Source organism: Lindgomyces ingoldianus (genome assembly GCF_010093535.1).
Source record: "Lindgomyces ingoldianus strain ATCC 200398 unplaced genomic scaffold BDR25scaffold_7, whole genome shotgun sequence".
NCBI lineage: Eukaryota > Fungi > Ascomycota > Dothideomycetes > Pleosporales > Lindgomycetaceae > Lindgomyces > Lindgomyces ingoldianus.
In genome coordinates, this window is record NW_022985168.1 from 1,581,940 (window position 1) to 1,603,461 (window position 21,522).

Consider the following 21,522-nt stretch of genomic DNA (forward strand, 5'->3'; position numbering starts at 1 on the left):
GGGGTATAGCTTCGGGTGCCGCAGGAGCGGGTTCAGCTGTTGACATAGATCGTTGATCAACTCTAGGGGGCTTGCCTCGGCTAGAGCGTATTTTGATTCTGGAATCAGGGGGTGGTGGTTGGTCAGACATCGGCGGTTGTCTCCAATTCTGATGGGTTATTAGTAGTCTCCGAGTTTCTACCTTGGCGCCTCTATGCGACTTTTCCGAAGGCAATCCTAATCGCAGGGGATAGGAAGTTCCAAACCCAAAGGCTTCGGTCGACCGGAGGTCGATGGGATCCGGTCTATAGACTGAGTGATTTGATGTAACGGTGTGGAGGATCGCGACCTGAACTGAATCAGACGCGTCTCAGGCTTGGACGTAGTCAAACAAACAATTGATGCGATATTATTAATAAGGCCGTCACCAGCAAAAGCGAGTTTTCTGATATAATGTAACGGCGCAGGCAAGACAATGGGTCCGAATGCGGTATGAATCCACTCAGAGGCATATGGGAGTGCGTGGGGACGAGGTGCGACTAAATACATGAGGGAATAGGGGTAACAGCAGGGGGCAAGGCAGAGTCGGGGCCAGGTCGAGTCAGGGTCGAGCCAGGGTCGGAGCCGATACGGGGACCCTTCGGATGGGTTCCGGGCGACCCGAGATGGAACGAGAATCGTTACAGTAGCAACTACTTTTTAAACTAGTATAAAAAAGAAAATCTACTTTAAAATTAAGTTATTATAATTTTTAAGCATAGCTAGACTACTAATTAGCTTAGTCTAGACTAGTTAAAGCACTTTTATATATATATAAAGAAGTGTACTGTTAGCAGCTACTGTCTACTAGTTATTAATAGCTATAAGAGCTATAACTTACTTTATTTTTAGTAATACTATAAAGATAATAAGATTATTACTATTTATAACGTACCTAACAGGTTGGCCGGCCACACAGGTTGGCCAGCCACTTTTGCCAAGCCCTTACTAAACTCTACCTATCTACATAATGCCTTAACAACAACACTAGATTAAATCTTCTAAAAAACATTAGATACAGCTTACTTTTTAGGCTTTTAAATAAAACTTAAAACTCTTCTTATAACACGCTGCAGCTATCTATAATGTCTTTCACACAACACTAAGCAATTAACGCGCTAGACAGCCTTTACAAGTAGAATGCTAGCCTAAATTAAGGAATCTAACTAAGCTTAAAAAAAAGGTAGTTGTTAAGTACATACTTAAGCTTATAACACGCAGATTTCTCCTTAGGCTTACAGCTGTAGCTAATATAGCTAATTTCTTACCTATAAAGTGTAATCTAGGCTAGGTTAGCTTAAACTAGACTAGTATGTAAGTTAAGCACTGCCTTAAGTTTATAATAAAGTTTAATTATAAGTATAATTATAAAAGAGTGCTTTATAAGAATTTAAAAGTTATCTAAGGCTAGTTTTGCCTAGTAGCTAACATAAAAGCTAAGTATAGTATTTAAGATAAAAATAGGTATAACCTTAACAAGTTAAGCTTTATAATAGGCTAAATATTAACTAAAGTAGTTATTATAGCTTTAGAGAGACAAAGACAGCTAAAGGTAATATAGTAAAGTAATAAAAAGTAGACAATAGTTATTTAAAGTATTAACATAATAAAGTAGGCTATAAAATTACAGAGCTTTAAGCAGCAAATAAGGCTACTACGTAACATAAATTACATAAAAGAAAGCATATTTAGGCAAAAAAAACTTTAATAGTTAAAGATAAGGCTTATCTAACTACTTTAAAGAAGTTTAGAGCGCGTAGTAATAGAAAGAAGCTAAAGACATAAGTGCGCGCTAAAAAAAAGTAAGCTAAGTTAAAAGTAATATAGGTAGTATAATTAAACTAGGCATAACTTGCGTATGTGTAAGTAAGTAGTAAAAGTAGACTCTAAATAATATCTTATGTTGTATTACTCTATACAGGGCTAAAGTGGGCTGTTTTGCGAGAGAATAGGGTGGTTTTAGTAGGGGCTTAGCAAAAGTGGCCAGCCAACCTGTGTGGCTAGCCAACCTGTTAGGTACGTTATACTTTTTTACTTATTACACCTTTTATAGCTACTTAATGTAGGTTGTTTTACTTCTTTAAAAAAGGTGTATAAGTGCTAAGCTAAAAACCTTATATATAACTAAATTACTTATATTATAAAAATAAAGTTTCTACTATGCTTTAAAGCAACTTATAATGCTATAATTACTTTTAGTAATATCTAAGAAGGGTTTTAAGGCGCTAAATTAGTTTCTTTTAACTTATAATAAGTTATAATAGGCTTTAATGTAAAGTTGCGCACTCTATTACTACTACTACCTATATATAACAAGCCCTAGTAGTTGTAAACTCTAAGTAATACCTTAGAACTTAAGTTATAATTAATGCTTATAAAAATAAAGATTTAAAAGCATATAAATAGTTTACTAACTTTTATAGTTAAAGTGTTTAAAAAGGTCTTAAAAAGGGCAGCAATAATTACACATAAGCTAGTGTTAGTATAATAAGAAATTACTAAGCTTTAAGTAGCTAATAAAGCTACTACATAACATAAATTACATAAAAAAAAGCAGATTAAGGTAAAAAAGACTTTAATAATTTAAAAAAGCCTATACTTAATAGCTCTAAAGGAGTTTAGAGCGCGTAGTAACAGGAAGAAGGTAAAGAAGCAGGTGTAAGCTAAAGTAGGTAAGCTATTCTAAAGGCGCTGTAAACAGTGCAATTAGACTAGGCATAACGCGCAAATGTGTAAGTAAGAAGTAGAAGTAGTATCTAAATAATATTCTAGGCTGTACTGTACTATATAGTGCTAGAGCAGGTTGTTATAGGCTATAATAGAGTTTGTTAGGGTGGGGTCTTGGCAAAAGTGAGCGACTCAGGTGTGTGAGCAACTTGCCTATGAAGTACGTTACACTTTTTTTAAAAAAGTAAAACAACTTATATTAAAAGGCTATAAAAAGTGTAATAAGTGTAAAAGTATATAAATAGTAATAATCTTATTCTTTTTATAGTACTACTAAAAATTAAGTAAGTTATAGCTTTTATAGCTATTAATAATAAAAAGCTAATAAGCGCTTATAACTTTTTTTTATATACTTATTAAAGTGCTTTAACTACTATAGCTTAAGCTTATTTATTATCTAGCTATTCTTAAAGACTATAATAACCTAGTTTTAAGGCAGATTTTTTTTATACTAAGTAAAAAGGTAATAGCAGCTTTTAAAAATAATAAAAAGTAAAATAGCTTACTTTATTATATTAATGCTTTAAATAACTATTATCTACTTTTTATTACTTTACTATATTACCTTTAGCTGTCTTTATTTTTTTTAAAGCTATAATAACTGCTCTAGTTAATATCTAGCCTATTATAAAGCTTAACTTATTAAAGTTATATATATTTTTATTTTAAATACTATACTTAGCTTTTATATTAGCTACTAGGTAAAACTAGCCTTAGATAACCTTTAGATTTTTATAAAGTACTCTTTTATAATTATACTTATAATTAAACTTTATTATAAACTTAAAGTAGTGCTTAACCTACATACTAGGCTAGTTTAAGCTAACTTAGCCTAAATTACACTCTGCGTGTAAAGAATTAGCTATATTAGCTATAGCTATAAGCCTAAAAGAAAATCTATGTGTAATAAGCTTAAGTATATACTTAATAGCTACTTTTTTTAAGCTTAGTTAGATTTTTTAATTTAAGCTAGTATTTTACTTATAAAGGCTATCTAGCACATTAATTACTTAGTGTTATATAAAAGACATTATAAATAGCTATAGTGTGTTATAAGAAGAGTTTTAAGTTTTATTTAAAAGCTTAAAAAGTAAGCTATATCTAACATTCTTTAAAAAATTTAATCTAGTGTTGTTGTTAAGGCATTATGTAAATAGGTAGAGTTTAGTAGGGGCTTAGCAAAAGTAGCTAGCTAACCTGTGTAGCCGGCTAACCTGCTAGGTACGTTATAGTATTACTAAAAATAAAGTAAGTTATAGCTTTTATAGCTATTAATAACTAGTAAATAGTAGTGTATAATAGTATACTTTTTTATATGCATGTTAAAGTGCTTTATCTAGTCTAGACTAGGCTTATTAGTAGTCTAGACTAGGCTTGTTAGTATTCTAGCTGTGCTTAGAGACTGTAATAACTTAATTTTAAAGTAGATTTTTTTTATACTAGTTTAAAAAGTAATTCCTACTCTAAAAAATAATAAAAAGTAAAATAGCTTACTTGTTAGCATTAATACTCTAGATAGCTGTTATCTACTTCTAGTTATATAAATAGACTACCTTAGGCTATTCTTATTTTTTAAAGCTATAATAACTACTCTAGTAAATATCTAGCTTATTATAAACTCTATTTTATTAAAGTTATACATGTTATTATTTTAAATACTATACTTAGCTTTGATATTTTTATAAGGCTAAGCTAGCTTTAAATTACTATAAAAAATTTATAAAAAGCTATTTTATAGTTATTCTTACACTTAAACTTTACTTTAAGCTTTAAAATAATACTTAATAAATATACTAAGCTAGTTTATGCTAATATAGCCTAGATTATACTTAGCGTGTAAAGAATTACCTATATTAGCTATAGCTGCTAGTTAAGAAAGAAATTCTTATATATTTAGCTTTTATAAGTTAGCTATATAATTAGCTTAAAAAAGTTATTTAGTGTTTTAGTTACTTATTATTTTTTAAAAGACTTTATAAATAGCTGTTGTAAGGCCGAGATAGCGCTTACGTGCGACAGGTATATATACTATTCTGCACTCGAAAATCAACGTTGGTTGATTATTTGTACCTTTTGGTTGTATTAGCGGAGTGGTGCAGAGCCCTGTCCTTACAGCTGTAGTATATTTCTTAAAAAGTATTATATTTTATTTAAAGGCTGAAAGTATAAGCTAGCTATATTTAATTTTTTTTAACACATTTAAGTAGTGCTATTAGAAATGTATTAGTGTAAAAAAAGTAGTTTAGTATAGTCTTAGTAAAAGTAAGCAACTTAGGTGTGTAAAGTAACTCGCCTGTGGTGTACGTTAAGAGAAACGCTAGCTACAGAGGCTAGAAACTGCTAACCCTAAGACCATACTCTGTTTGGAGTAGCGTCCTCAGATCTCTCATCACCTTGGCTAAGTTAGCTGAGATGAAGTTTTGTGTCGGATGAAGGGTGTGCTAACCCAAAGTGTATTAGCCTCGCCAAGAAGCGTGTGATGCTTTTGGGAACGGACCAGGCATGAGGAACTCTGTGAAGCTATGTGAAGCACTAGAGGCATGAGGAACTAGATTGCATTAATTGCTAGAGGAGTCCTTTGTAGGAGTCTATATATATGCGAAATAAGTGGGTAAGTCTTGGTGCATACGACTATGGTGACGACGCATCAGACCATGGTGACGACGCATTCGACTATCGTGTGACTACTGCAAACAAACTCAGTTGAGTGCTAATGGAGGGTATCTAAGGGTCTATATTCTCAAAGGAGTCAGCGAGGCAGCATGATGCTTGGCAAGTAGCGTTACTAAAGGTAGGTTAGTCGATGAATACGAGCAGGTGGGGCTCGGAGAGCTCCGTACATACAAAAAAATCGCTGAAAGTAGCCAGGGAGCTTACTATTTAATACCAACACTCCACCAGTGGCACTTCTTATTAACACCTCATCCCCTTTGTGAGACAAAGAAGACATATCTTTAATTATGCCGACAGATCGGGCGCTATATTCCACCAACTGGCGGGTCAAAGATCCCGCTCCGCTTTCACCGCCTGCTTCACATGGTAATGTGAAACCTCAGCCATCAACGGCGCCAAGCGACCTTCTTTGGGGTAATCCTCTTGAGCGAGACAGGCGATTGAGGCGAGAGTATAAAGCAAAGAACGAAGCCACTCGCCCTGTTGCACAGGGCACAAGGATTTATGTAGGAAACATGCCATATGTGGCGAAGAAATCCGATGTTCAAAGCCTGTTCGAAGACGCAGGGTACACTGTGTATGTGGATCTCATTCCATTGAAAGAGTTCTCGTCTTCTATCTGCAAATTTACCGTTCATTTCTCACACCGTAGCAAAATTGTATCATCTAACCAATTCCTTGAAGCGAAAATATCGACATCTCCATGGACCCATTCACGCATCGAAACCCTTCATACTGCTTCGTAGACTTCGACACCGAAGAAGCCGCCACATCCGCCATGGAAACCTTAAACGGCAGACAATTCTTAGGGCGGCCTCTCAAGCTCAAACCATGTATTCAGAAGCGATCTGATCCCAGCAAGCTAGAATCCGAGGGTCTGATGTTCAGCCGGTGGCTTGACGATTCTCCAAGCGGAAACCAAGCCAAAAGTGGCGCAAACGACACTTTTTCCACCTCAGACCTCCAAACCGTCAAAGAAAATAGGACCCTGTGGGTTGGTGGCCTTCCCAAACCCCTCGATCAGCATACCTCTGACACTGCGATCCGCAATCTCTTCGCCGACTTCAAGGTGGAAGCTGTGTCGATGGTGAAATCACCACATGATTCTATGAAGCTGCAACGCATACCTGGAAACCATTTTTATGCGTTTGTTGACTTCGACTCCCGTGAGGAAGCAGAGGCGGCTGCGAAGGCGATGAATGGGCGTTTGGCATATGGGGGCCGTTTGAGGGTTAGGAAAGCGCGGATTCCGTCGATGAGGGCGGTTGATGGAAGGGGAAGTGGGGGTGGGGAGGAAAATGAAAGAGAGGCCGGAGAGGTGCTGAAAAGTGTTGAGACTACTTAAGGGATAGGGCCTCCCGGCTCAGTTAACCCATTAAGTACACCGGGCTCATTTGGGGTATGTCCCCAATCTTGTCTATTTTTCAGATGGACGAGATGCACCAAAAAGGCGCATGCGTTCGTCTCAGAGTAAAAATCGCGATCGGCAAGGATGCTTCCTCTATTGTCAATTAACCTGACCCCCTTACTCTTCATGATGATTCTGCTGATTTCAATATGCAAGTAGTTTTTTAGATTGCAACGGTCTTGTACTGTGCTGTGGGCAAAACTCAATTAGCAGACACGTAATCTCTATACCCCAACGCGCGAGGCTAATCTAATGCTTTTCATATTTACTGTAAGGCTTCCGCTCCGAGCACTGCCTCTTCAGAGTTCAGAGAATAAGATCCGGAGCGTTATTGGATCTGAACATGTACTAATGACAAGCCTTTCCATTTCGTGAAGGAAGGCACCGTGACTGCTTAGCTGGCTCGATGTTCAGCTCGCGCTTGGCAGGGCATACTGAGGACGAGCAAGGCTGAAGTAGTCAATAGAAAGTCATATAGCGGTGCCTAACATAAGAGACTGATATATGCCGGCTGGGGGCTCGTCTGAACTGCCTCGGGCAAGGCAGTAAAACACCACTGCTAAGAGTGTTCGAGCGATGATGTGGAGACCCGTCAGGGAAAGCACGCCGAGTACCGCAAGCCGCTATGCGCCTTTGCTTATGCTGTTAAGATGTGTAGTCTCCATCGCGAGGCCGAAAGTCGTTAGTCAGACTCGCGCACGGAACACACAGAACTGCAGCGTGGCCAACAGTCCGTAGTACGTAACGTAACTACGTGAACGTAGTAATCACGTGAGGAGTACAAAAGTAGTTAAAATGTGAGACGTAACTTTTGTACAGTGAATTGCCAAGTACGTCCCGTAGTACGGGTCAGAGAGGTCATATTTTGGGAGATTTCCCTCCTGTTTTCAGACCCCATTGGCCATCGCGTTGGGAGCTTTGTTTGAGGTCGCGTTTTAGAGTAACAATTATAAAAATAGTTAACTTTTGCCCTAGAAAAGCTCCTCATCTTATACCTGCCTATTTGCCAACCTATTGCCTATCTTATTAATTGTTACAATGAGCTAGATGTCTTAATTCCTCTATCGCAGCAGGCATACAGCCTCATCCTAATCCTCCTGCTTATCAGAGTCGTCCCAACAAGCTAGAGACAGGGCGATAAGGAGGAGGAGGGGACTTCATCTAGGCTAAAAAGCTTCTCCCGGAACAATTTTGACCCGGACCGACGAAACTTCTCGCGAAAAGTACAAAAGTATAAGGATTTTGAGAAGTTACTGTTACGTTACGTACTTGCTAATCAATTCACTGCTTACGTACAAAAGTACTACCAAATTGAGAAGTTACTGGCAGAAAAAAGCTCAAACGTAACGTACTACGTACTGTTGGCCACGCTGCAGAACTGAAAGCTCACGTTGCGAGTGAACGGGAAGCGAAAAAGACACATGCAGAGCCGTGACGCTTGATGGGCCAGACCAAGGCTTCAGACTGCTTCGCCCCAAATGGCTTCAAGATAGCCGCAAATCTTCCAATCCGGCGATGAGCGTCACTACACTAGGCTTGGCGGGCCAGTCCCGCGAAAGTCTGTACTGAAGAAGGAATCATAGTTTGTAGTTCAATCCTCTTCAAAAGAAAGAGTAATAAATTCTGTTCAACTGGGATGTGTATGACAAAATCATTGGTGAGCACGGAATGAGTGATAGGGTAGGCTGATACGATTTCTTCGAAACGCCCACGTTGTTGACATCAAGTCTCCCATAGTGTAAGCATATACCATGAAACAGATGATATGAGAATGTTAAACAGAGGCAAAACCATTTGGTACATCTCATGATCAATTTGGTGTGGATAGCTCGTAGAGGCTCCTGTAAACGTAGAAACGACCGGCCATATTCCAATTTCCGCTGCTGATTTGCTGTATAGTCTGTCAAAGAAAATGCTGGTACATTTAGAATAGTATTATTATCACGAATATGGATACCTGTGCGAGTGTTAGAGAGATGTCCGAAATTTAGCTAATCGACACATACCATCCTGATGAACAGACCGCAGTGGTTAAGCTGGTTGCCGTTTCTAACCAAGACTTTTGTTACCGTAACCACCCTCGGAAGGTTAGTGTCCTGAGCAGATGTTGTCGAGTCTCGTCCTGTGGGAATTATGACTGTAAAAATCGGCGTAATACTTGACGTAGAAGAAGCAGTCTTAGTCACCGGACTGCTGCTCGTCGTTGCTGGACTGCTGCTCGTCGGAGAACTAGTTCTACTCGAGGTGCCGGTGGCCGCGGTCGTTGTCGTAGCCTTACTCTCCGGAGTGGTTCGTATGGCGATATATCCCATTTCGTTACAGTATCCGTCGTACAACCCGATAGCCATTGCTACATCTGTTGAGTATCCACCAGCTGAAGAACATCCGCTCTTGACACAGGTACTGAAGTGTATCTCGGCTACAGTCTGCAGATCTACGCAACACCAGCAGGAATGTAACGCTCCTGTGTTGATACCTTGACCCCTGCAGTTCAGTGCTCGTGCGACACCATCGGCGCTCTCACCGCCCCAACAAAGTACCAATAACATTTCTGAGCACAGTCTCGTAGCTCTGTATATCCGTCGAGGCTTTTATTGTCTGAGGTGGATCACCTGAGGCAACAAGGCTGGAAAGGAGCAGGGGAAATGCGAGAAATAATGAGAATTCGCGAGGTTTTGGAGATGGACCATTTCGTCAAAGAGGGGTAATATCAGGCAGAATAACAGCATAAGATAGAGTGTAAGGTTGGACTTCAAAGTGCAGACGTCAGTGGCACTTAACGAAGAAGGAAGACTCGGCTTTGCCCATTTCGCTCGCTTGTGGCATCTTCTCCAAGACACGCTCATATACCAGCCTCAACGCCCTCGCTTGTTATACGCGAGACTAAATCACTTGAGTGATGTCGCACAGCTCTAATCACTGCTTTCACCACAAATTCTACAATTTTGAGAAAAATGCACCAGGGACAGAATGTTAAGAGTGCAAGCATATGAGACAGATAAGTGGGGATGCTAACACTAGCGCTAGGGAAATGCTGATTTGACACAATAGAGAGGCTGAAATTGGTAGAGAGAAGGATACGGCAAGCAGTCAAACTAAAGTAGAAAATGAAGGATAGGCTAATGACAATTGAACGACAAAACACAACAAAGGGAAAAACAAAACTAAGACGAAAACCAGAACCAAGGGCATGGAAGATACTTACGGACTTTAAAATTCTTCGATCAGGCAGAAGGCAGCTTCGCAACCTGCTTCCATGTTCCAGTATACTGCCAGTGCCACAAATCGCCATTGTTATCTTCCACAATAGCTTCAAGGGCGTGATTGAAGCTACCTTGCACCAAACCCCATACATGCCTAATGTTACTACCGAAAGTGGCCATCTGCTGCCATTTCCCTTGAGACCCGTCTACAGGCGGAGTCTTGAGGATGTCATCGTTGACTCGCTGCCAATGATCCACATGGCCATTGTGGGCGACTAGTAGCTGAAAGCCTCCGAATGCGTTCTCATCCTTCGTCCAGAAATCTTGGATCATGACTGGTGGAGTGTCACCAATGTTGTAGCCTATAGCGAACCTCTCGCCCTTTTTCCATTCTTCGTCTTTGGCCTTTCGCCAGAACATTTGTAGGGAGCCATCGTTCTTTACCGCCACCACGTACAAATTGCCCGATGTTGTCGGGTCGTAAAGGTCATATCCAATGTTTGACTGGACAAGAGATGGCCCAGATTGCTTGATATCGGCCTGGGCAACTAGACGCTTGAACTGGAACTTCCCAGTCTTCACTGATCGCGTGAACTACGTGTTTGTTAGCCACTTATTCATGCGTAACGCACAAAGGCCTACCTCTCCAAGACCTGAGTTGCCAATCCAAGGTACATAAACGTGCGCGACAACTGTAAAGTCGGAGTTGTCGTTCTGAATGAAGCCAGGGTAGCCTCGAATCTCTCCTCCATTCACGGGATAGAATAGATCGTCGGTCGCCGGTGTATTCCACCACCTATTTTCGGACTTGCTGTAATACCAATGTGTAAAGGAATTGTCGTAGCCTTCCCAGTACAATGCCTCTTTCTGTCGCCCGAAGGTTGTTTCAAGGAGCATTGGTTGCCCTTTAACTGGGTTGTTCGGGCCGTAACCTATGGGATATTGTTTGCGGAGCTCGGGGTCAAGAACATTGATGGTTTCTTTGACACTCCACGCAAGGGAACCTTCGCCTGAACGAACAAGCCGTACCATGTTACCACCAACTTTACGTCGAAGAACCTCAAAGTCGCGATGCGTGGTGCCGTCACCGCTCTGGACGATATTGCCGTTGGAATGTCTTCCACGTGCATGAGGATCAGGAGACAAATTCGTAACACCGTGCTTCGGCCGGTACCAGCTGTCGATTGCAACCTCTCCGTATCTGTCGAGTGCAATTAGTCAGCACCACCTTACACATTCGTTGCACATGCTTGCTGGTACTTGTGACGTACCCAATATAGACATAGCCATGATCGCCATAGTCACTCCCCCAAGAGTTCCGTACGATCCAGCACTGCCGATAGTCATCGTATCCAACAACTAGCATTGCGTGCCCTCCATGGCTTTCGTTTGAGATCGGCGTATGTTTGTACACACCTTTGCTTGGCGTCCAACTCCCAAAGTCGCTGTAGCAGTCGATACCGGCCGCTAGCGGTCCAACCTGCCATAACCATCGCTTCTGGTCATTAATATCAGTAAGTTCGTAGTAGTCCTGTATCTTCAAAGCTCTTCCTGATCGATCGCTGCATGCCATGTAGGGACGATCGGCGTCGACATATGTGTCGCAAGTGTAATCCACCAGACCGTTTCCTTCGCCCTTAATCCATTCTAGGCCAGCAAAGGCTTTGTATCCGGAAGCACAAGTACGACCAGTGCCTTCCAGAAGTTCGGCTTCACTGCGTTTGTTCCAAATGCCGTGTTGGATGCGGGCGATAGTCTCCATTAATGCGGTGGCCGCAAATGACCAGCAGCTACCGCAAGCCTTTTGGTCCTGGAGAAGCACTTAGAAAGCGCGCAATCGAAAATCACCTTCAATCACTTGCCTGAATAGTTGCAAGCCAATTAACGCCCCATCGATTTCTCCAGTCAACAACTTTGGGCAACGGTCCCGAAAAGTTGTCGCAGCTAGTGTTTCCACTTGTACCTGGCCGGGGAACCGGACCACAGTTAGTAGATTTGAATACGTTATTCCAATTGAAGGTCGCGGTCGCGGTCGGCATTTGAGTACGGGTAGGTTCATCTTCAAGGCCCATGAAATAGGTCTTCGTGGCCGAGTTGGCGGTCACAACAATGGACTTGGGAGGAATGTCATTGCTTGTTGGGGGTGGAGACAGGGTGGAGGCTAAAGGTGTAGATTCTTCAGTGCGGAATATTGACTGAGACGATAAGATAGTAGACTTGAAAGCTGAAGGTTCGGTAATTGTGGGAGAAGGGGGACGGGTCAAGGTAAGGAAGCTAGGTTCCAGGGATTCATTGACAGATGGGGATGGTAAAGGTGCAGAAGAAACCGGGGCGAACTCAGTTTCAATGACTGTTGGCGATTCCAACAAGGTAGAGGCAATGGGCTCAACAGTGAGCTCTTGCTGCTCGGATCGCCGCTGCCATATGCTTAGAAATGAGCCCTTTCCGGCATTGGAACAGGGATATAACTCACCACAACTGCACATTCAGTCCATGTGATGAACGAAAGAAACAAAACACTGATGGATTTCATGACTGAGAAAAGAGATATGGCTGAAAGGGGAAATAGGACTCAAAAGCAACGAAGAAAGACAATTGTTCGAAAGCAAGTGCACTCAAGCATTCGAACGCACTACCTTTATATTCTACAAGAATGAAAGAGCTGTATCTATCATAAATAGCATATCCCAAAAAGCATTTGCTGCGACAGGCAGTGCATAATCAGCCGGTTTCGACCCAGCTAGAAACGATGCCTATAAGGAGAGTATTTCTGAGCTGCAAAGGCTGAATATGATTCAAAAGCGATTCACAAGCCTTTCGTGGCTGTATCAACCTACATCTTGCAAAATTCCTTGCCGTATTGAATATGTCGTGTCCAATGATAGCTGAGACTGACCTTGAGGTAGGACTGTGGCTAGACTGGTGTGCTTAGCTTGAGCTGGGTAGGGTGATGACTGATGTCCTGATCGGATGAAATCATGTGTTGGCCCAACGTTCCGAGAAACTCACGAAGTGAATCTTAGCCCACGGTTCGAATAAAGTTTCTCCACATCTTGAAATAGATGCAGCTGAATCAGCTGCGTCCTTCAGCCTCTTTATGTCACCTGTTCAAATCTGTCGATCTCGTCCTATTTCTACGAAGAACTCAGGAACACTGCCATCTTCGAGGCGTGCCGAGAAAATGACAGCTCAGGTCGGTTCCTACCGTATGTTCAATCGTACTGTTTCGTAGCCATCGCACTGCCTCAGATGTGCGTTCTTCAGGGGCAGTTGCGTCTCAGGTTCTTGAGGTAAGCATGATGACGAAAAGGAGTGCTTTGGAACATACTTAAGGTAAGGTCCGAGATGGAAGCCTCCTAGCAAGGGAAAAAGAGGGAACATTTGATGAAACTCGAGGAAAGAGTGGCAGAAGAGAAGAGAGAAGTCGAATTCCGAGATCCGAATATACTCCGATATCATCGATAAGCACAAGCAGTCGTTCATCCCTTCCATATTTCTTCTCACAGAAGCGATGCACTGTTTCACTTAGAATCTCCCTTCCCTTAATATGTTATTATTGCATTAATTTACCCCCATTCCAATCCCTCAACTTCGTTAACTTGACTTTCGTTTTGCATAGGTATAGCGACAACCGAAGATGACAACGAAACATCGGAGGTGTACAATTGCATTAATAGCAAAGCTTTTGTGGCAAAAGTTTACCGAGTTTAAAAAGATTTGAGCTCAACCATTTCTAGCGTTACGTTTAAAAAATCCCTGCATTCAAAAGGAAAGTATGAGTTGAATCAATTTGATGCCCCGAGTGAAATGCGAACGTCCCCTCTTAAGGCCGAGGCGGCTCGACGCAATGGTGGCTACCAATACAGTGGGTGCAGCAAGCCCGGTTATCATTTGGCGCCATAGCACCACATAGACCTAATATCGATCAGATCCTCATATCTGAACACATTTTAGGGGGTACTTACTCCAAGCGGGCAAGCAATGATTCGTACAGAACGTGAGCTTTAAATCGGTGCCGGCTTGACAGACCTTCACTTGGCTTCCCGCTGGCGGTGCTCCGGAGTACCAATCGATAGATGCACAACCTGTGTCACTGGGTTTGATATTGACCGCTCTTCCAAAGAAACCATCGCCAAAGACATCGCTCATATCGTACCAAACTTGGTTCTTCTTCGCATCCAGATTGTATGCAAAGATCGTCTGGCTAACGTTGGGTTGGAAGATGCCGTCATCGACGGCAGTCAGTTTGATAGCAATGCCACCGCTCTTTGGATCGGAGTGGAAGATCTCGCTATACGAAGCGTCCTTTCCAACTTTGATTTTCTGGCTAATAGTCGAGCCGACGGACCAGAGCCAGATGGGAGCATCGCATTGGTTGTTGACAATGGCGCGTCCGTAGCCTTGGGCCGCGGCGATGAATGTCGCAAGGGTGATGAGACTAATAAGCATTTTGTATGAGGACAGAGTAATGAGAGTAGTCGAAGGTTCTTGGATCAATGGGCTTTCGATATCCTCTGGAAGGCAATCCGCCTTCTTTTTATATTAATTAGCATCTCTTAGCGCCAAACGAACAATAATTTCGTGCACCCAGGTTTCTCCAAATCCAAGTAACTTTCGATAAAATGAGTCTAGGCACGAGAAGTATTTGGAGAGATTGGCGAGATGATAAGCATTGTTCGCGAGTGATACGAAAAATAGTGCTCGGTTGCGGCGTTCTGATCTGCAAATATCTCGTAATGAAGAAGGTCACCTGCACAGCATTTTTCAGCCGCAGCAGAGAGCGAATGGGAAGATCGTATTCGCACGTGACGTGGACTGATCTTCTACCATGGGAGCGAGGCCTCTGAATCAAGAATGGTTCGTTTCGTGGTCACTTGTCAGAAATCGTATTTTTGGTGGTCTGACTGGATTTCATTTATTGTAAAAATAGCACTCTGTGCATATTTGATGTATGTCGCTTCTCAGGATTTCATTATCGGTAGACGGCAGTGTATCCTGTTGTAGCATACGCTAGAACGAAAAGATTGATTTGAATTGAGAGTTCTAGAATGATGTTACTAGCTGATATAAACGACAGATTACAGCTGAGAAAACTGCTTTCCTTCCCCGCAAAAGCTAGGCCGAATGGAACAATTTTGCGCGGCGAAATCTAAGTCCTAGCTACTAGGTTCTACAATACATCAAAGATACTCTTCACTTTCAGCGAGGAGCTCAGTAAGTAAAGAAAAAGTCCGGATGCTTACTTCCAATCTCATCTATACTCAACTCCCTCAATCTGGCTGCTTTCTCACCATCTAATTCCGTCAATTTATTCTGATTCATTCTCTTCAGGTACACAACCGTCAACATGGCCACAACTCCAGACATACAAATCAGGCCTAGCGAAGCGCTCATACCCTTCCGATAAAATGGGGGATCCTGGTATGCCTGATTCCCACTAATCGATAGACACTGAGAAATTACGTTGATCATTGCCACAGCACTCGCACGATATGTGTACCCAGGGATATTCGCAGCCATCCAGGAAAGTGTGAGCACAGTGATCGGATAGACGCCAGCAGCGAGCATACATGTTGCAATGAGGCGGCCTAGGTTATTCCTGAGACTAAGGAGGAGAACGTATCCGAGGGCAGCGACGGCGCTGCAAACCGAGATCACGATGCCGCGAAGTTTAATCTTGTCCGAGATACGGCAAGCGACAAGGATGCCGACAAAAGCGCTGGCGTATACCACGACGGCCAAGAGTTGTGAATTTACGTCGGAGTAACCAAGACCCTGAAGGATGGCCGGAATGAAGTTAGACAACGATGAATCGCAGAAATGGGAACCGCAGTCAATGAGGGTGAACATCCAGAATTGTGGTTCTAGGAGGAGCTTAAGAATGAGTTTCGGGCGAATTTTTGATTCACCGGTATTGTGGGCAGCGCGACTTCGTTGGATGACGGCGGCCTTTTCTTCAGGCTTGAAGCCCAAGCGAACAGTTTCGGGTGTCGATGGGAGAATACTGATGATCACAAAGGCCCACGCAACGGGTAGTATGCCCTCGATCAAGAATATCCATCTCCAGGAAGACCATCCGCCCTTGGCGTCGAGTGTACGTTCAATGGCGTACGCGATCAAGCCATTGAAGGACCCAGCAAGGGCACTAGTAGAGTAGAGTATGGCCCCACGAGTCGCGAGCTCATCGTATCTGTACCAGAAGGATAGATAGAATACCGCGCCTTGAATTAAAGCTTCTGCTACCCCAATAAATGTTCGAACAACCATAAGGCCACTGTATGAATTGACCTTGACAGTACATGTTGTAATAAGACCCCAGGCAATCATAGCGAGTCCGAACTGGAAGGACCTAAGCCTAATGCTGGGAAGAGCTTCGTCACGAGAGACGTACCTGGAGAGGTGGGCCAATCTTTCTCAAGAGAAGGGTGCCGGGGAGTTGAAAGGTGATGTAACCAACGAGAAAGATGCTGCTCACATTTGAGTACATTTTTGGCGATAAATTCAACTCATCGTCCATGCCTGCAATTTTCGCATTCGCCAAATCAGACCGCCCCTGGCGTACGTATCAGCCTTACGGGTAAATGAGGGAGGACGAATGTATACCATCTGAGCAAGGAAGTACACCGATGAAAGTAATGGCAGAATCATGAAGTCAATCTTCAACTTCACGCGTCTGTCCAGGCTCGGAGATGGTTGGCCCATCTCGGATTGCATCATCCGATCTCCCTCAAGATCAGCCATCACTTCTCTTTGTTCAGGCTTTGGCTTAGCTTCGGCCATGGCGGAGGTTGATTTAAAAATTTTGGAATAACAAAATAGGAGTTCTTGGGATATGAAAGCGGAGTTTAAGATGGCGAACTCGGGCTGGGAGAATAGTTCCTCCTTCAGCACAGTGAACGGGACTTATAGTTGTATTCACAACGCCCCGTTGAAAGGGCCGCCTTGCAACACATGTTGAGGTTTTTCGAGCTCCCTCGGTTGATTATTGCGTTGGATTGGTGAAGTTTGCGAGATATCCTGGGCAGCATGAATGGATCTCAGCTAATACCTTCCATGACCACAGATTGCGGAAAGGTACGTGTTCTATTGTGGCTCAACCGCGGCCTCACGTCGTATCTAGATTGGACAGAGCTAGGGCGAAAAGCGACTGTCGGGGTCGAGGACGAAGTTCGCAATTGGGGAGTGCGTGCGGAGAAGCGAAGCTCGCATGGGACGCCGAAACTCGCCTCTAATGGCGACGTCGGTCATGCGCGGGAAGAGGCCTAACTGTTCGGAGACTCGGACTTGACGGAGAGGAGATGAAGGAAGAAACATATATAAGACTTTTCATATACAATGGTTGAAACTTGGCTTGGAATATTTCAATACTTCCTCCTTCCAAAGAAATCGTCGTCGAGGATATGTCGTCCGAAAATGGAAATTGCCAGAATGAGCTGGCTCCTCTGTGCCACATTATCACTCCAGTTGGGATGCTTGGCTATGGATTTCTCGAAGAACATGTCACTCCCGCCCTTGAAAAGCTCGTGGGAACAAACGTGCCAACAGCGCTTATACTGGACTCTGGGTCCACAGACAGTGGTCCTTCTAAGCTGGCACTTGGAGAATCATTACTCCCACGTCCCTCATACGTTCGCGACCTGACGAAGCTTCTGAAACTAGTCGACAAGTTCCACGTTCCCTTGATCTTTAGTTCTGCGGGTGGCGATGGAAGTGACGACCATGTTCGGGATATGTTGGGCGTTATTGAGGAGATCGCAGGGAAGAAAGGAAATGAGTACGGGGGCCTGTGTCTTTACTCGAGTAACTATATGCTGACCACACGCCAGACACTATCAATTGAAGACCATTGGGATTTTCTCAGAAGTCAAGAAGTCGCTCATTCTTGATCGATTGCGCACAGGCTCTATCACCGGCTGCGGATCAGCTGTGCCAGCCTTGACAGAAGAAGACATCGAATCTTCACCTCGTGTTGCATCCCAGATGGGACCTGAACCTTTCGTGGACGCAATGAAGGCGAATCCAGATTTCAACGTTATCGTGGGAGGCAGGGCGTACGACCCTGCACCTTATGTTGCATATGCCGCTTACATCGCCGAGGCACAACCTAAAGATGCAGCATCTCTGGAAGGCCAGAAGCTGTGGGGTGGGTTCACGCATATGGGTAAGATAATGGAATGCGGAGCCTCGTGTGCAACGCCCAAGAGCTGGTCAGCACAAGCTACAATCTACCAGGATGGCACATTCGATGTAACTCCTTTGGCCCCCGAAAGTCGTTGCACGCCTGTTTCTGTGGCTGCGCATACTTTGTATGAAAAAAGTCGACCTGATTTACTCTATGGCCCTGGCGGCTATCTTGACCTGACTACTGCGAAGTATGAGCAGTTGAAAGATGGAAGAACGGTTAGAGTGAGAGGTGGTACCTTCAAATTCTCTCGGGACGTTGGGATTCCATACCAAGTGAAGCTGGAGGCGGCGTGTGTCGTTGGACATCGTACTATGTATATGGGTAGTATAAGAGACCGTGAGTACTCTTATCCATCCCCCACAAATATAGCAACACAGTTGTAGGTTCAAAGGCTAATAAAGTTGCAGCAATTTTGATCGGCCAAATCGACGCGTTTCTCGAGCACGTAAAATGGTATGCCCGAGAACAGCACGAAGAAGCTGAAGGAACTTGGGAGCTAGACTTTCACTTATACGGGAAAGATCAAGTCTCGGCATTGCCTGCTTCAGCCGGCCAACCTTCGGAGATCTTTATCATCGGTGAGGCACTTGCATCTACGCAAGCGTTAGCAACCAGCGTCATTTCGGCGGCCCGTGTTGCCACAATCGTAGGTCTCGAAGACTGTAAAGTGAAACGGAAGAAGTTAACGACTGAAAGCATGCAAGCTACCCAAACCAGAAAGCCGGGGCAGGAAACTTTGCGTACGGCATCGGCGGAAAGATGCAAGTAGAAATGGGTCCCTGCTCCAGGTTCTCGATCTACCATCTTATGGCTTTGAACGAAGGCGAGGAAAAGCTCCGGATCCAACCAGACGACGAGGGGCCGCTGTTCTACCAGACCGTTATAACGTTCGGTAAAGGGCAACAAGTACCTTCAACCAATGGCTTTTCGTCCGCGGATAGTCCACTACCGTCCAAAAGGAAAACAAGAGAAGAGCACGTCTATCCCGAGAACGGCAAGCCCACTAATCAGACTAACATGCCAATGACGTTAGGTGACTTAGCTCGTATCATTCGATCAAAAAATGCGGGTCCATTCGAATTGACATTCGATGTCATCTTTGACGCTGAAGACGTATACCGAATGGTCAAAGAGTCAGATATTCTTAATAAGGGGGCGGTAGCGAGGCTCCTCAATGTGCAAGAGAAGGATATCATCTGGATCGGATTCTTCGACCAAGCCATGGGTTTCAAAGCAACAATCCCTCGGATGAGGAACGGTAGGACCGAACCAAATGGTGGTTTCATGGAAAATGATGTCCACGGATCGCAAAACTATATTGAATTGATGAATATGAAGCTCCCCGAAAGTTTCCTTCAGCGCTGGATTCAGGTTCGGGGTTAGGTAGACCCGTAAATGGAAGCCTTACTTGACCTTTGAGCTCTGTTCGTGGTATCTGGCTCGATATAACATTCAGCCTCCACATCCGTCCAAATGGTCAGGCTTATGGCGACTACTGTTGTGAAGGAGCTATGCCAAAGTCGAACATGTCCCAAAGTGAGTCTCCCCAAATGTCCTGAGGGAGACTAAAGTCCAATGGCTCATATTCTTCCACCATTTTATTCTCAAGCCCAACCGAGAGTTGGATTCCATTTGTGGCTGTATCGAATGAGTTCTTTTGCGGGTGGCTAACTATATCTGGTATAGTCTCCCTTGCCTCGCCGGATTTGTTTCGAAGCTCTGCACTCTCCGAAATAGCATCAAAGAGTAACGACGCTCCAAGGCGGTTGTCAATTCTGAGTTTTGCGTTCTCAATGTCAACAGCTTGTTGTTGACCCAAGTGCTCAAGAAGAGCTGCTGCTCTTAGCCTCTCATCTCGAGTATCATTGGTGGCGCCTTCCTTAAAGTAGGCATGAACGATGATTACGTGATTTCGAGCGAGTTCGCGTTCTTGTGCCGTAGCTCGACTATTTAGAGCAAAGTAGCGGAGAAGGAAAATAGCAGCAAGAATCAAGCTTCGGAAGTAGTTCTTCGGAAGGCTCCTTTGGAGCCACGCGGGGTTTAGGTCGTTATGCTCATCGGATACGTAAGGCAGACTTTCCTTGGATAGATACACAATTCGAAGAGCGGCGGAGAAACCAAGTTTAAGGAGGACATCGTGAGACGCAGGATCGGATTGCGTTCGTACAATGGTCATCGTGTAGAGTTGTAGTTTGGCAACCAAAACGTTGAATTCAGTCCTGGGTGTCCAGTCAGTAGGGAATCTTGTCTGCAGCGCGTCCAGCTCGCCGTCTATGAGCTCAACAAGAGAGTGATTGATGGGTCCGTTCGTATCATTCGCTAGAATGTTTGTGAACTTTGCAAGAGTATGGTGGACCATGACTTGATATGCAAATTCTCGTTGAACTGAAGGTTCTCGAACAAACTTTTCGATCGTATTTAGATCCGTGGTGCTATCGATAAGGGGTGAAAGACCGAGGAATATACTGAGCCTGTGTATGGAATGAGTAGGTTTTCTCGTCTTCGAAAATTTGATGAAACAAACTTACGAGGCGCTACTTAGAAAACACCCGAGCCAAGTATTGGATCTTGCCTGCATCGACCCTGGCTTGACACCAATACCTCGCAGTGAACGAGCGGGCTTTGGGCTGTGAATACCCATGTAAAGCGCAGCGTTGACGGCTACTCCACAATACAACCAGGTTGGATCTTGAATCTGCCGGATGGAGGGCAAAGGCCACATGATCAAGTATGAAATGGCTTGAATGGTATCGAGTGGGATGGGCGCTTTCAAAATTTCGGATTTGAGAGTTGCGACATAAGGCTCCTTCATAAGACTCCACAGATCGTCGTGAATTGATCTGGTCGCATGCGACATGACAATGGCAATGATCGTCCAGAAAAGGAATGGAGATGCTTGATGTATAGAGCCAATAGTAACGGAAGACTCAAAAATTGGGAAATGAGGATAGAACAGCGAGGCAAATCTATCCACAGAGGAAACTAATGTCAGCGAATACACCAAATCCGAACTTCAAGAACTTTTGACAAAACTTACAGCTTGAAGGAATCGACAACCATCGATTTATCAATCACAAAAGCTCCGAGTTGAAAGTTCTCTAGGTCTAATCCTGATTCATCGAACACAGGCCGGAATGAAATATTTGAAGGTTGTTCAGGTGAACGGAAGGGCTCATCGGTCATCGAGGATGGTGTTGACTTTAACACCCCTTCATCCCCTCGTTGGTTTTTTAAAGCCTCAAGCTCCCGTGCCATCTCTTCGACCCTTCTGTCCAAAAGTCAGAAGCATGAGCTAACAGAAAGCTGAT

At 43.7% G+C, this 21,522-nt stretch overlaps 8 protein-coding genes across 8 annotated transcripts; 3 read left to right on the forward strand and 5 right to left on the reverse strand.

The window, feature by feature from the left end:
* The first annotated feature begins 5,505 nt into the window (after window positions 1-5,505).
* On the forward strand, window positions 5,506-6,993 carry BDR25DRAFT_281333 (RNA-binding domain-containing protein). The gene is made up of 3 exons (XM_033687882.1): window positions 5,506-5,536; window positions 5,614-5,995; window positions 6,103-6,993. The coding sequence occupies exons 2-3, from the start codon at window positions 5,706-5,708 to the stop codon at window positions 6,761-6,763; spliced, it is 951 nt and encodes a 316-aa protein (XP_033551226.1). The 5' UTR covers window positions 5,506-5,536; window positions 5,614-5,705; the 3' UTR covers window positions 6,764-6,993.
* A 337-nt stretch (window positions 6,994-7,330) lies between these two features.
* Window positions 7,331-8,395, forward strand: BDR25DRAFT_351930 (uncharacterized protein; the record flags this gene model as incomplete). Its single annotated transcript, XM_033694937.1, has 6 exons — window positions 7,331-7,371; window positions 7,423-7,511; window positions 7,538-7,563; window positions 7,670-7,753; window positions 7,954-8,186; window positions 8,236-8,395. The coding sequence occupies 6 exons, from the start codon at window positions 7,331-7,333 to the stop codon at window positions 8,393-8,395; spliced, it is 633 nt and encodes a 210-aa protein (XP_033551227.1).
* Window positions 8,396-8,658: 263 nt separating this feature from the next.
* Window positions 8,659-9,375, reverse strand: BDR25DRAFT_385948 (uncharacterized protein; the record flags this gene model as incomplete). The annotated part of the gene is made up of 3 exons (XM_033697969.1): window positions 8,659-8,783; window positions 8,833-9,260; window positions 9,303-9,375. The coding sequence occupies 3 exons, from the start codon at window positions 9,373-9,375 to the stop codon at window positions 8,751-8,753; spliced, it is 534 nt and encodes a 177-aa protein (XP_033551228.1). The 3' UTR covers window positions 8,659-8,750.
* A 675-nt stretch (window positions 9,376-10,050) lies between these two features.
* Window positions 10,051-12,068, reverse strand: BDR25DRAFT_385952 (cysteine proteinase; the record flags this gene model as incomplete). Its single annotated transcript, XM_033697970.1, has 4 exons — window positions 10,051-10,577; window positions 10,683-11,230; window positions 11,301-11,850; window positions 11,888-12,068. 4 exons carry the CDS (start codon window positions 12,066-12,068, stop codon window positions 10,051-10,053), a joined length of 1,806 nt encoding a protein of 601 aa, XP_033551229.1.
* A 1,531-nt stretch (window positions 12,069-13,599) lies between these two features.
* BDR25DRAFT_256247 (uncharacterized protein) lies at window positions 13,600-14,698 on the reverse strand. Its single transcript, XM_033686397.1, has 2 exons — window positions 13,995-14,698; window positions 13,600-13,944 (listed from the first exon to the last, which is right to left on the reverse strand). The coding sequence occupies exons 1-2, from the start codon at window positions 14,476-14,478 to the stop codon at window positions 13,853-13,855; spliced, it is 576 nt and encodes a 191-aa protein (XP_033551230.1). The 5' UTR covers window positions 14,479-14,698; the 3' UTR covers window positions 13,600-13,852.
* A 542-nt stretch (window positions 14,699-15,240) lies between these two features.
* Window positions 15,241-16,731, reverse strand: BDR25DRAFT_215984 (putative pantothenate transporter; the record flags this gene model as incomplete). Its single annotated transcript, XM_033684859.1, has 3 exons — window positions 15,241-16,368; window positions 16,421-16,582; window positions 16,633-16,731. The coding sequence occupies 3 exons, from the start codon at window positions 16,729-16,731 to the stop codon at window positions 15,241-15,243; spliced, it is 1,389 nt and encodes a 462-aa protein (XP_033551231.1).
* A 698-nt stretch (window positions 16,732-17,429) lies between these two features.
* On the forward strand, window positions 17,430-19,597 carry BDR25DRAFT_216478 (uncharacterized protein; the record flags this gene model as incomplete). Its single annotated transcript, XM_033684875.1, has 4 exons — window positions 17,430-17,803; window positions 17,856-18,550; window positions 18,622-18,860; window positions 18,911-19,597. 4 exons carry the CDS (start codon window positions 17,430-17,432, stop codon window positions 19,595-19,597), a joined length of 1,995 nt encoding a protein of 664 aa, XP_033551232.1.
* A 109-nt stretch (window positions 19,598-19,706) lies between these two features.
* Window positions 19,707-21,469, reverse strand: BDR25DRAFT_215847 (uncharacterized protein; the record flags this gene model as incomplete). Its single annotated transcript, XM_033684853.1, has 3 exons — window positions 19,707-20,685; window positions 20,743-21,180; window positions 21,252-21,469. The coding sequence occupies 3 exons, from the start codon at window positions 21,467-21,469 to the stop codon at window positions 19,707-19,709; spliced, it is 1,635 nt and encodes a 544-aa protein (XP_033551233.1).
* Window positions 21,470-21,522: the final 53 nt, after the last annotated feature.